General features: G+C 47.0%; 1 protein-coding gene across 2 annotated transcripts in view; it reads right to left on the bottom strand.

Annotated features, from left to right (window-relative positions):
• Window positions 1–4990: 4990 nt before the first annotated feature.
• The window catches only part of ENOX2 (ecto-NOX disulfide-thiol exchanger 2), a 42319-nt gene continuing 33425 nt past the window's right edge, over window positions 4991–13884 (bottom strand). For both annotated transcript variants that reach the window (XM_056859221.1, XM_056859222.1), the window contains exons 11-15: window positions 10178–10285; window positions 8469–8513; window positions 6634–6742; window positions 5843–5928; window positions 4991–5146 (exon numbers count right to left, since the gene is read on the bottom strand). In XM_056859221.1, the coding sequence (XP_056715199.1) occupies window positions 5012–5146; window positions 5843–5928; window positions 6634–6742; window positions 8469–8513; window positions 10178–10285 (483 nt within the window). In that variant the 3' untranslated portion in view covers window positions 4991–5011. The remainder of the gene's footprint in view (window positions 5147–5842; window positions 5929–6633; window positions 6743–8468; window positions 8514–10177; window positions 10286–13884) is intronic.

Below are 13884 nucleotides of genomic sequence, written 5' to 3'. Positions count from 1 at the left end.
CTGCCTGCCTTCCTTCCTTCCTCCCTCAGCGGCAGAGGCTGTCGCTTCGCTATGACGTCTTAAGAAGCGCGACAGCCGCTAGAACGACGTAGAGATAGGTAAATAAGGCGCCCCTCTGGACCAACACTTCTGGTCTGCAATGGAATGGGTTTTCCACGTCCCAGGCTTTAGCCGTAGGTATGCCATGATGAGCAGAGGTTTGTGACCATCAGATAATCCCTTCGATGTTGACATTCCCGGAAGTTGAACCCATGAAGCCGCCTTACGGTGGACCAGACGAAGGTTGCCAGCCTCCAGGTAGGTTTGGAAATCAGCACAAAGTAAAAAATTATTATTAGTGATTAGGACAAATTACAACAAGTGTTATACAACCACCACAAATGCTATCCTACTATGATACATATATGCAAAATTCTCTGTGTCAACCACACAGGTGTACACATATTCTCGATATAGATTTGCATCTATAGTATACGTCAACCACACGGGTGTACACATATTCTCGATATAGATTTGCATCTATAGTATCTCTATGTCAACCACACAGGTGTACACATATTCTCGATATAGATTTGCATCTATAGTATCTCTATGTCAACCACACAGGTGTACACATATTCTCGATATAGATTTGCATCTATAGTATCTCTATGTCAACCACACAGGTGTACATATATTCTCGATATAGATTTGCATCTATAGTATCTCTATGTCAACCACACAGGTGTACATATATTCTCGATATAGATTTGCATCTATAGTATCTCTATGTCAACCACACAGGTGTACATATATTCTCGATACAGATTTGCATCTAGTATCGAGAATATATGTACACCTGTGTGGTTGACATAGAGAGAATTTTGTATATGTGTATCATAATACAATAGCATTTGTGGTTGTTGTATAACACTTGTTGTAATTTGTCCTAATCGCTAATAATAATTTTGTAATTTTGTACTTTGACTGTGCTGATTTCCAAACCTACTAGGTACAGGCATAGTGATGCTCTCATTTGTTTAATCTATTAACCTCCAGGTAGTAACTGGAGATCTCCTGCTATTACAACTGATCTCCAGCCGATACAGATCAGTTCCCCTGGAGAAAATGGCTGCTTTGGCAATTGGACTTTATAGCATGGAAGTCTCTCCCCTCCCCAAACCCCACCCTCCTAAGGCTTTGGCAATTGGACTTTATAGCATGGAAGTCTCTCCCCTCCCCAAACCCCGCCCTCCTAAGGCTCCGCCCTCCAAAATCTCCAGGTATTTCCCAACCAGGAGCTGGCAACCGTAGATCAGACCCTTGGTCCATCCAAGTCGGTATTGTCTACTCAGACTGGCAGCAGCACTCCAGGGTCTCAGGTAGAGGTCCTTCACATCACCTACTCGCCTAGTTAACTGGAGATGCCAGGATTGAGCCTGGGACCTTCTGCATGTCAAGCAGATGATCTCCCTACCCCTGTGCCCAAGCTGGGCTCCACCTCTCTGGTGTAAACAGCACAACGGGGGTGCTCGTGCCAGGCGCAGCTCACCTGCTGCAGCCGAAGGAGCAGGGATGCGTTTTTGGGCAATGAACAGAAACCGCTTATGGCACTTTAAAGATTAACGAAATTGTTCTCCAGCGTATCTGAAGAAGTGAGCTGTGGCTCACGAAAGCTCCTATCCTACCAGAAATTTTGTTAGTCCTTAAGGTGCTACTGGACTCTTGCTCTTTTCTACTGTTCTCCAGTGTAAGCTTTTGTGGACCTTCTTGACTAAACTTGGGGCCTTCCCCCCTCAGTTGCAGTGAGTGGATTTTTACATACATTTCATGTAGGAGTATAAAAAAAACGCAGACTGGTTGGGAAACTGAAATGCAGCAAACGCAGGGTAAAATGCAATTGTGTAAAATTCAAATCTAATTAAGAAATTGTATTAACATTGTAAACGGTGAGGAGATTCCCAGTTTTTACTAAAGTAACACTTCTAGGGTTACCAACATCCTGGTGGTGGCTGGAGATCTAATGAATTACACCTGATCTCTAGGTGACAGATCAGTTCACTTGAAGCATGGTGTAGTGGTTAAGAGCAATAGACTAATCTGGAGAACCGGGTTTGATTCCCCACTCCTCCACGAGTGGTGGACACTAATCTGGTGAACTGAGTTGGTTTCCCCACTCTGACACATGAAGCCAGCTGAGTAACCTTGGGCTAGTCACAGCTCTCTTAGAGCTCTTTCAGCCCCACCTACCTCACAGGGTTTCTGTTGTTTGGAGGGGAAGGGGATTGTAAGCCGGTTTGATTCTGCCTTAAGTGGTAGAGAAAATCAGCATATAAAAACCAACCCTTCTTCTTGAAGAAAATGGCTTCTTTGAAAGGTGGACTCTATGGCATTATATCCCATTGAAGTGCCTCCCCAAACCCTTCCATTCTCATGCGCCACCCCAAATCTCCAGATATTTCCCAACCCAGAGCTGGCAAGCCTACCTGTAATTAATAAGAAATCCCAAGCCTTTGGGGGGAATATTGTGAAGCTTTTTGTCCCCACTGGTTGTCACCTACAACTGCCAACTTGATGATCTTTGCTCTAGAGAGCCAATGTGGTGTAGTGGATAAGAGTGGTGGTTTGGAGCTGTGAAGTCTGATCTGGAGAACCGGGTGAGGAACAAACTCAAGGGCCATTACCTTGGGGGAATCAATTGCTTAATGACCTTACCTTGCTGCTTTGTGTAAGATGTGCCGACCAAGGACCTGAAGCCTCCCAGAGTCCGAGGTTCAAATCCCCACTCTGCCACGGAAGCTCCCCCTGGCTGGCCACGGACCAGTCACATGCACTCAGCCTAACGTACATAACCTCACAGAGTGACTGTGAGGATAAAATGGAGGAAGGGAGAATGATATTGTGAGCCTCTAAATATACAAAGCTGCCAAAAAAGTGGAGACTATATGAGGGCTTGCAACTTTGGCTCCAATCAGTGGGTTGAAAACCACCGCCCTAGCCTGCAGTTTGCAGAATCTTGAAAAGAGGTATCAGAAATGTTGCGGATGCCGTTGGATTACATGGTGCTGAGAGGTGGGGAAACAACAGATATGAAGATGTACCATAGATCGGGAAAAAAACATTTTAAAAAAAGCATAGCCACAGATATCCAGAAACACACACAACTCTTACATGGTGTAGTGGATAAGAGTGGTGGTTTGGAGCGGTGGACTCTGATCTGGAGAACCGGGTTCAATTCCCCACTCCTCCACATGAGTGGTGGGTGCTGATCTGGTGAACCAGGTTGGTTTCCCCCCTCCTCCACAGAAAGCCAGCTGGGTGACCTTGGGCTAGTCACAGTTCTATTAAGATCTCTCTCAGCCCCACCTATCTTACAGGGTGTCTGCTGTGGGAGGGGAGGGCAGGGGAAGGTGATCGTAAGCCAGTTTGATTCTGCCTTAAGTGGTAGAGAAAGTCGGCATATAAAAAACCAACTCTTCTCTCTTCTTCAACGTCCTACCTTGTGAAATGGAAACAGCACAAGTCTGAAGCTTCTAGTGAGAACACGTTGATTTTCAACAAATTCTCACTAGAATCCTCAAGTCTGCTGTAAAAGCACACCCAGGATTCAGCTGGTATTTCAATATGATTCTAGCCAAGAGTTGAGTACATGTTGAAAATATTCAACACAAGCAGTGAACAAAGGGTGTGCCCCTTCTGGCGGTGCTATCTAGCTGGTGCAATTTTTATCAGTACTTATATAGCCCAAGGTGTGGATGGAACGCAGCTGTGTGGAAGTTAAGCAGCGCTGAGTCAGGTCTGTTCCTGAAAGAAATGACCCTGCAGGTTCAACCCCAGCTCTATCTACCCCAGCATCCTGTTTCCCTCTGTGGCCAACCAGATACTTTCAGGAAGCCTACAGGCAAGGAATGAAGGCAATGGTCTTCTCTTGTTTCTCTCCAGGAACAGGTATACATAAATCACATAGTATTCATAAAGTGCTTTAGAAAGTTAAGCGCTGCACGTACGTTATCTTCTTGTGATCCTTACAAAAACTCTGTAGGTCAGTTTTATTTATCCCATATTGCAATGGAGTCTGAAGTAGAAAGGACTTGGCTTAAGACCACCTAGTGAGTTCATGAGAGAGGAGAGAGCTGAACGGGGGACTTCTCATGTGTGGTTCGGTATCTTAGCCACTGTGTGTCTGTAAAGAGCCGTCAAGTCGCAGCCGACTTACGGCGACCCCTGTTTGGGGTTTTCATGGCAAGAGACGAACAGAGGTGATTTGCCGGTGCCTTCCTCTGCACAGCAACCCTGGTATTCCTTGGTGGTCTCCCATCCAAATACTAACCAGGGCTGACTCTGCTTAGCTTCTGAGATCTGACGAAATCAGGCTAGCCTGAGCCATCCACTAGCCCGCTCTTAAATTTCAGCACACGTTGCTGCAGTATTAATTCCTGCCTCATAAGGAAACAGAGCAATCACAGCTCTGGCACAAAATGATTGATGCCTGTATTTGCTTTAGTACAGTATAGTCAGGCCCTTCCAGTGTTTCCAAATTCATTCTACAACTCTCTTCTGCCATAGAATAGCAACCATTTCTACTTATAAAGAAGAGAAACCTTAAATATTTACAAGAAGATGCTAGAAGTCAGCAAAGGTCTTACTTCTGTGGTTACTCAGATTTTATAGCTGATGTCAAAAGTAAAAACATTTTAACAGAGGCTTGAGGATATGTATAAATCAGCTATTACAATGTTTTGAGCTACAGCATTTTTTTTTTTTTTTGAAAAAGTATCAAAGATTCAAACAGCCATGTTAGAACTGACTGGAGAACATGCCAGGACACTCCCAGCCAAAGGGCTCAGTTCAGTACAAAAAGGAAAAAAAAACAGGAACATTACAGCCCTTACAAATTGGCCCCCAGTTCTGTCGAAGCGGTTCGACGAGGTGAGGCAGTGGCTGCGCCGTGGACAAATCCGTCCTGGTGCAGAATTGCAAGCGTCTTCAATTTGCACACCCTAGGTGATTGCCAGCGTCCAATGCTTCAAATTCATGTCGTCATCTTCAGTCCCTCAAAGCCACAGAACTTCCACCTTTTCTCCAGGCTGGCTCCAACACCACTCATCTCCTGCTTGAAGGTGTGCTGAAGTCGCATCATGAGGGCTTCCACTTCGCTAGCACAAATCTACAAAGTGAAAAGCAATGAGTCACAGAAAAATAGCTCGGTGCAAAAGAATCACACTCTCACACAATGGTATCACAAGCTACCCTGAAAGGTTGACCTCTGTCCCACATAAATTCTGGACTTGTACATGCCAACTATATTAGGAGCATGCCCATTACATTAGGTGCTTTGGATCACAGGCAGGATAATGCTGCTGCAGTGGTCTTGTTTGTGGGCTTCCCAGAGGCACCTGGTTGGCCACTGTGAACAGACTGCTGGACTTGATGGGCCTTGGTCTGATCCAGCAGGGCCTTTCTTATGTTAACTGTCTTGGGTTATTAACAGGCCCACTGCACATCTGCAGGAAATTCTAGATACCACTCATCTGAAATAACACGCATGCCACTTTTAATCACTTTTTCCAGTTGAAAAAGAAGTCAAGAGCTCCTGATCTTTCCAATTAATCATTTATTCCAGTTGCAAGGGAAAAGTCAAGAGCTCCTGATCTTTCCAATTAATGTGAAAATAAGCATCAGAATAATATCCACCACTTGGGAAAGAAATGGAGGAGGACCTGCAGGTGCTTAAAGTCAAGGGAAAACTCCCTAGTTGGCACAACTTAAGATGTAGTAAAGTGCCCAGAGAATTACACTCAATTCACAGAATAGGACTTGATTCCCTTTAATCTGTCCAGTAAACAGAGATGCCAGCACATACCTTGCTATCAAGTCGCTGAAGGTAGGAACAAATGTATTCGATGCTTGCTCCAAATGGGTGAACGTGCAGGAAGGTTGAGATGATCCCTACAGAAATAACATTGCCGTAGTTACTCCTGGGACTCGCTGGCAGTACACAATCAGCATTCATCTGTCTCTGATGAGAGCTACACCATGCAGCAAAGGGAGCCTAGGATGGGGCACAGAATCATGGAAGTGGCACTAAAAATGCCCAAGCAGCGTGTACTTAATGTAAGAAGTCCTCAGTGAGGACTCCACCTCTTATGCCATAATGTTAAGAATACCTTGTTTCACAGACAAGTCTAACAGAGGCCAAGTATGAGTCGCCATTTTAGACATCATTTCTGGCACTGGGTGAAGGCTCAAGGCATCCGATCACTTTCTAGCAGATACAGAATATCAGGGTACAGATATAAACATAAAATTCCAGTGCCATGAAAAAGGCTGATAAAAGGATTCACAGCTTAGAGTATGACAGTGGATTATATGACAGGACAAGCACTCTTGGATCACAAGATACTGGCCCTTAAAACTGCTTTTGAGTCAGTACCCCGTCACCCTTCCCATGTCACAGAAGAGAGGTAACTGGATGGAAAATTCACCCGGAAAAGAGGAAGAGAGGCATTAGCTTGCTTTACAAAGGCTGAAGTACATAATTAATCGAGTCGTGAAAACATTATAGAGGTTTTTCCAACCAAGGTCATATAGCTGGTTCATCTCGAAGGGTGGAATCAAAGGTTGCTGTACCCGCTGTACCCAAGTAGTCCTTACCCACTAGTAATGCTTCCCTCTCCGATTTGATAGGGCTGCTGGGGAGTCCTCTTTCAAGCATGCTCTCCTTCTCCTGGCTCACTGAGCAGATTGGGGACAAGTTGCTGACCTGCAGACAATTACAAGCAATTGGTTTGTGGCACAAGTATTGATTTTCCAAGACCACAGCAATTTGTCTACTGCTTCATCAGCCACACCACCCTGCACTGTACACACCACACTGGTAAAAAGTACAGGATAGACTTGATGTAGGGAGAAAGATGAAGGAGGGGTGGCATGTGTACTTGATGGCAGGGGAGGTTAAATACTTTTGAACTCAGACAAGATTGCTCTTGTAAGACTGTAGACTCCACAACGTAAAACTGGATTCATGTAAACTGGATGTTGCCTTTGCATGCATCTGACACACCAAAAGTTTTTAGAAGAAGAAGAGTTGGTTTTTACATGCCGACTTTCTCTACCACTTAAGGGAGACTCAAACCGGCTTACAATCACCTTCCCTTCCCCTCCCCACAACAGACACCCTGTGAGGGAGGTGGGGCTGAGACAGCTCTATCAGAGCTGTGACTTGCCCAAGGTCACCCAGTTGGCTTCCTGTGTAGGAGTGGAGAAACAAATTCAGTCCACCAGATTAGCCTCCACCGCTCATGTGGAGAAGTGGGGAATCAAACCCGGTTCTCCAGATCAGAGTCCACTGCTCCAAATCACTGCTCTTAACCACTACACCACACTGGCTCTCAGGATACTTATTGTACTCACACAATTACACATTTCTCCAAGTTAGAAAATATACAACCTCTCTCCTGTTAGTAGAAGTCTGGGTCAACCAATAAAGCCAATTTGCTGTACTTTCAGGACTGAAAGAATGGAAACCTTCACTAAACACCGAATTAAACAATTCATTAAGATGGTTGGGCTTTACAAAGAAAAAGGATTAGACAAAATTCACAGAGGATGGCCAAGCTGTGATAGGTAAATGAAGCTTTCATATATACAGAGGTGATTTACCTCTAACTACCAAACACTGGGGGGCCAAAGAGAGGAAGGCTATGGCCTTCAGGCCTGGCTTGTGAGCTCCCAAAGGCGGTCTAGTGGCTTCTTCTGGAAAAAGACTGCTGGACTGCATGAACCTTAGTCTGGTAGATCATGTTCTTATAAAAGTGATATGGGCAGAAACTGGAATAATATAGGAGGGAGCAACTGAACAGGCTGAGGCTGACAAAGAGTTCTCTCCAGTGATTCCTTCAGCTGCCCACTCCTTCACATGAAGCCCGCTGGGTTACCTTGGGCCAGTCACAGTTCTCTCAGAACTTTCTCCGCCCACGTGGAGGCAGACAAGGGCAAACCACCTCCGAAGGTCTTTTGCCTTGAAAACCCTACGGGGTCACCATGAGTCAGTTGTGACTTGACGCCACTTTCCATCACCACCACCACCAATCCCCAAATGAGGTTTGAAGATTTTTAGTAATTTACTAGCAGTCATGGAAAAATCTAGTAAGTAGGAGCCCCATATTATAAATCTCAAAGTCAGTGAACAGCCATTCACAGGGAAGACCCATTTATGAATGCTAGTCTTATGCACTTCAAAAGGGAAAAACTGCCAAAGGGCAGCTGAAGGCATCTTATCTAAAGCAGCATCAAGTTATTTTGTGCATCAAACTGCAGCTGTGCCTTCCTCTTCAATGTGCAGGGACTTGTGGCAGAGAATGTTAATTTAAAACCAATCACTGCCCAATCTGGAGGCTGGGGGAAATATATGAACCTGCCTGGTAGGAACCCAAATCTGGAAGTATTGCTGTTCAAAAAAAACCTCTTGAGAGACCCCAGAAACTTACATGGTCTTGGTGATCGCTGGGGTCTTTCCTGGCTGCAGGTTCTTGCTATATTTGGTTGGAGAAAGGAAAAGGCAGTCATAGTCCCAGTAACATTTCATGCATCTAATGAAATGGGCAGAGGCTCTCAAAAGCTGGAGCTAGCTAGCTAGCTACCTAGCTAGCTTCCTTCTTTCCTTCCTTTCTTCATAGATTTTGTTTTGCTGCACCTGACTAACATGGTTACATCTCCAGGAGAGTCCCAGTAGCTTGTTACCCTTATTATTTGACATCTCTAACCCCTTTCTCAAGAACGTTCAGAACACATAGCAAAGTGACAGTATTATCCTAAAAAGAGTTACACCTTCTAAGGCCACTGAGACGGGTATGCTCAATAATTAAGAGGAGAATGAAGGGTAACTACATGGGGGGAAATTTCTACAAAGATAGACATGAAATGTAACAAAATCCACTCTAACTTGATACTGTAGGGGCTTTTGACATGCAAAAAGCTTGACTCCTCCATTGGCATTATACATGGCCTGTTATCTTTGTTTCATTCATTCTGATTGTGGTATATAGTTCTTGTTGTTGTTTTTTGGTGCAAAATTTGAGACTGTTTTGGCAGGGATGGATTCTGCACCCAGTACTAAATTCCTACAATACGCAAATAAGCAACTTACCTGTGGGTGCAGAATTTATTTATTATTGTTAATTCATAAACAGTTTTAAAGAAGCATCTAGCTAAAAAGGCACTATTCAAGCCTATTGACAGTTTGTAACATATGTGAGCCTGCAATATCCTTCAATTCATACGTTCTCTCTCTCTCCCCCTTTTCATGCACAGTTATGAAAGCGTGGAAGAGGTTGGAATAAGGATTCCAGGGTTCAGGCACCCCAACACCCATCAAGACAAGAAGGACTATGCATATAACCAAGTACACGCAAATGTGCATGTGTGACACAAATCCCAGATAGATCACAATGGGTAGCGGTGTTAGTCTGTCACTAGCAGCAGAAAAGAGCAAGAGTCCAGTAGCACCTTAAAGACTAACAAAATTTCTGGCAAGGTATGAGCTTTCGTGAGCCACAGCTCATACCCTGTCAGAAATTTTGTTAGTCTTTAAGGTGCTACTGGACTCTTGCTCTTTTCCACTACAAATCCCAGAATTCATCTTATGCTGGCACATAATTCAAGCTGCACTGGTGCAGGATTTAATTTTGGGAATTTCTGGAGCCCTGAATAAGGACCACAAAAACCCCAACCTAGCAGATTCCTGTCTCCCTTCTCCCCCCAAGTAATTGACAAACATTGGCCTGGCTCCACTGGCAACTTCCATGGATGGAAGGCATTTTTGTCCATGGAGAGTTCCTCACCACCCCTCTTGCTTAGCCCAGAATGCCCCCCAAACTCTACTCCCAGGGGACGGGTGACCCCCAAGAACAGCAGGACTGGTCAAAGCGGTGTAGCAGAAGAAGGGAAACCAGCAAAAACTGCACCCCCTATTTGGGGGAAAGCCTCCATCAGACCCAAGCCCATGCATTTAAAAAGGGGGAACAGACCACTCTCATTTAAAGCACCTGAAGATGATATCTGGTATTCCACAGTAGCAAATACTTGGGCCAGGTTCTTGAATCCAATTATTATCACACACAATGTGTGAATGGAAGCCCAGTGCAGGGTGAGAGAATCCAAAAGGGAGTCTGGACAGCCAACGTCGGAAAACTCCTACCTTTTCTTTCAGACTTTCTATCAATATGTCTAGCTGAAGTTTTTCTTCCTTGGTTTTTTCCAGTTCAGCATCTCTTCTTTCACATTCCTCTTGGAGTTTCAAAAGATGCTGGAAGGGGTGGGGAGAGAACAGCAGCACTATTATTATTTTGGGGACATGGACTGACTTACATTTTTAGAGCACCCCGCCTCCAAGGGAGGGCCCAGTAATACTAAGCAGGAATGATGCAAAGCCAACTCGGAGGACATCTTCAGCAGCGGGTTTTATCGTCCTATGCTCAGGGAGGCAAGAGTTAAAAAATCTTCACTTCTCCTTCTCTGGGCTAGGAGAGCCCCCTGCTTTCCAGTTTTTCTCCTGCCTTAGAGGAAGCAGCACGTCTATTAGCCAGCTCTTTAGCCAGCTTACTTATACCTCCGTTTTGTATACCTTATTCCTAATTTATTTATTTCCTCATGTTTGTTACTTACCTCCCGCGTTGATTACCCCTGTTCCTCTTCCCCGATCCCGGCGTTAAGGCTAGGTGTGCCGTGTGTCTCTCTCTTCCCACCCCCCCCTCCCTCCCCGCTTCAGCGCTGAGGAGAATGGTGGCTGGTAGAGAGGAGGGCCAAGAGGAACTCATGTCCGGAGACGAGGAACAGGTCTCCGGACTCCTTTCGCCGCGCAGATCGCTCGGGGCGACTTCAAAGACCCGTGGGGAGAGCGGGCGGGCAAACAAGCCCGACGCGGAGGCGGCGGCCGGAAAGAAAAGAGGCGCCGAAGAGGACCCGAAAAGCGGAGCCAAAAAGGCGACGAGAGCAAAATGGCCGCCGCAACTCCCTGTTCGGCCCAAGGGGGCAACGAGGGTGAGTCGGATCCCGGCACTTCAGGAGCCTGCTGAGGGAATGGCGCAGGAGGCGAATCAACGGCCGGGTCCCATAATCCCTCAACCCCTGTGTTACCCTGCTCTGTGGGAGGTGCGGGTAATCGGGCCATGATAAACCTCATGTGGCAAGCCCTCAGGGAGGAATTTTCCAAAGCTGGGGAGTTGTCCCTCAGAAAATCGCCAGCTCCAGAGCCTCTTCTCCCGGGACCTCCGTATCAACCCGTTCTAGGCATGAGAAGGGGAATTGTACCAGAGACTTTAGCCATGCCGGTTCTTCCAAGGCGGCTAAGAAAACTTCTCCCCCACATAGAAGGTCCAGGGCTTCCCCGCCAGATTCGGAGGAAAATGAGAGAGAGGAGGGCGAATTCTCCTCAGGAGAAGACGAGGGGGGGGGGAATTATTCCCCAAGATCAGCAGTCTCGTCACAGGGGAGGATTACCAGGCCCTTCTTTCCAAGGTCATGGCAACTTTAGACTTACATGAAGACGAGAAGAATGAGGCGGCTAAGAGCAAATCCACATTCAGGGGCACCTAGGAATTTTTTGCCAGGCTGAGGCCCCAATCATGCTCTGTCCCTTTCCCAGAATACTTTGAAGACCTAGTAAGGGCTGAGTGGGAAAGGCCCCTGTCAGGCAGACAGTTCCCTGCCTCCGTAAAGGAACTTTATTCCCTGGAACCCAGGGGAGCGAAGCTTCTGCAAGTGCCTATAATTGAAGCTCCGATAGCAGATCTGCACTCTGCAGGCCTAGTCTCTGAGGACGGGTACAGGCAGCATCAGAGACCAGCTAGATAGGAAGGCAGGCCACGCTGCCAGGAAGGCACATGAGGCTTCCGCTACATCTATCCAGGCCTCCGCTACTGCGGCCCTGGTGGCTCGGGCTTGTATTATGTGGTCTCGTAAATTGATTGATTTGGTCCCACAGGATAACAGGAGAGTGTTGGATGGCCTGAACCGCATCCTCAAGGCGGTAACGTTCCTGGCAGATGCCACTCTGGACTTGGTTACCTTGTCAGCCAGGGCGCTAGCAAGCAACCTCAGTAACACGACGGGCCCTATGGCTTAGACCCTGGTCGGCGGACAACGAGTCAAAATTGATCCTCCTGGGCTATCCCTTCGAAGGGAATTGTCTATTCGGCTCTAAGCTCGAGGACATTCTTATTGAAACGAAGGACAAAAAGAAGGCGCTTCCTAAGTACCTGAAGAAGGAAGGCAGATCATCGTATTCATCCTTTCGGCCCTTTCGGACCTCCCACACCCTGGCCCGACCCAGGACAGACAACAGAAGAGGAAGTTGGTCCTCCGGAAGAGGCTACTTTCGCAGGGGATCCAGATTCAACAAATCATCCCAATTCAACCAAGCCCAAGACAAGTCTGGCAGATTCAATGACAAGCCTGGTAAGCAATGACTGTGCTCGGTATCCTTTGGGCGGAAGACTCCAACACTTCGCCACGACCTGGGAATCTACCCGGATGGACGTCTGGGTAGCAAAGATTATACGCAACGGATATAAATTGGAGCTCCGCAGAATACCTCCAGATCGCTTCATCATCTCTCACTCTTACAAGCAAGAAAAGCGCACCCGTACGCGGGAAGCAATAGAGCACCTTCTGGACATAAAGGCCATCGAGTATGTACCCTTACCGGAGCAATGCGCAGGGGTATACTCTTACTTCTTCACAGTGCCCAAGAGAAATGGGGATTGGCGCTCAATTCTACATCTGAAGCACGTGAACAGGTCCATCTGTCTCAAGCGTTTCAGGATGGAGACCCTATGCTCGATCATAGACGCTCTGCATCCCCACGTGTTCCTCACTTCTGTGGATTTAACAGAAGCCTATATGCACATTCTGATCCATCCCCAGGACCGCAAATACCTGCGGTTCTCGTACAACCGATGTCATTACCAAATCTGGGCTCTCCCATTCGGCCTGTCCTCTCCGCCGAGGGTGTTCACCAAGGTCCTGGTGACTCTAGTGGCCCACTTGAGAGAAGAAGGAATCCATGCCTTTCCTTATCTGGACGACATCCTGGTGATGTCGCCATCCAAGCAACTCTCCAGTCAACACACAAACACAGTGCTCTCGACCCTAGAACAGCACGGCTTCCTGGTGAACAGGAACAAAAGCAACCTTACGCCTACGCAGTCAATCAGACACCTGGGGGTGATTATAGATACGGTCCGGGGCATGATCTTTCTCCCAGAGGACAAAATTGCCAAGATCGCAACATTAACAAAGAAAGTGATTGTCTCCAGATCTACGGGCCTTTCGTCACTAGTCAAGCTGCAGGGACTAATGGTGTCCTGCATCGGCTCCGTCCCGTGGGCTCATTTCCACATGAGAGGTCTACAGTGGTTCTTGAAGCCATACCAGGCACAGATTGTTCTGAAAAGGAATCCGCCGCTTCGCATTCCTCCCCAACTAAAGGTCAACCTGAAATGGTGGACCAAGTCTCTCAACTTGGCCAAGGGCCAAAGCTATCTTCGGACAGAGTCCATTCAACTGTTCACGGACGCCAGCTTGGAAGGGTGAGGAGCCACTCTCCTGCAGCACATGTCTCAAGGCCAGTGGACCAAGGAAGAGACATGTCTCCATATCAACAAGCTAGAGCTGAGGGCGATCCAGAACGCACTAGTTCGTTTCCAACCTCTGCTGGAGAATCAACATGTCCTCATTCGAACGAACAACGTGGCGGCAAAGGCCCATCTGAACAAGAAAGGAGGGTCTCGTTCCTCCTCCCTTCACAAGGAAGCCGAGAACATCCTGAGCTGGGCCGAGATCCATTTAGCCTCCCTCCGAGCAGAACATGTCAGAGGGGTGCTCAACACGCAGGCGGACTGGCTG

This window comes from Euleptes europaea, chromosome 13, assembly GCF_029931775.1.
Source record: "Euleptes europaea isolate rEulEur1 chromosome 13, rEulEur1.hap1, whole genome shotgun sequence".
Lineage (NCBI taxonomy): Eukaryota > Metazoa > Chordata > Lepidosauria > Squamata > Sphaerodactylidae > Euleptes > Euleptes europaea.
The sequence above is the reverse complement of the archived record's forward strand: the minus strand, read 5'-3'. Positions and strand labels throughout refer to the sequence as shown.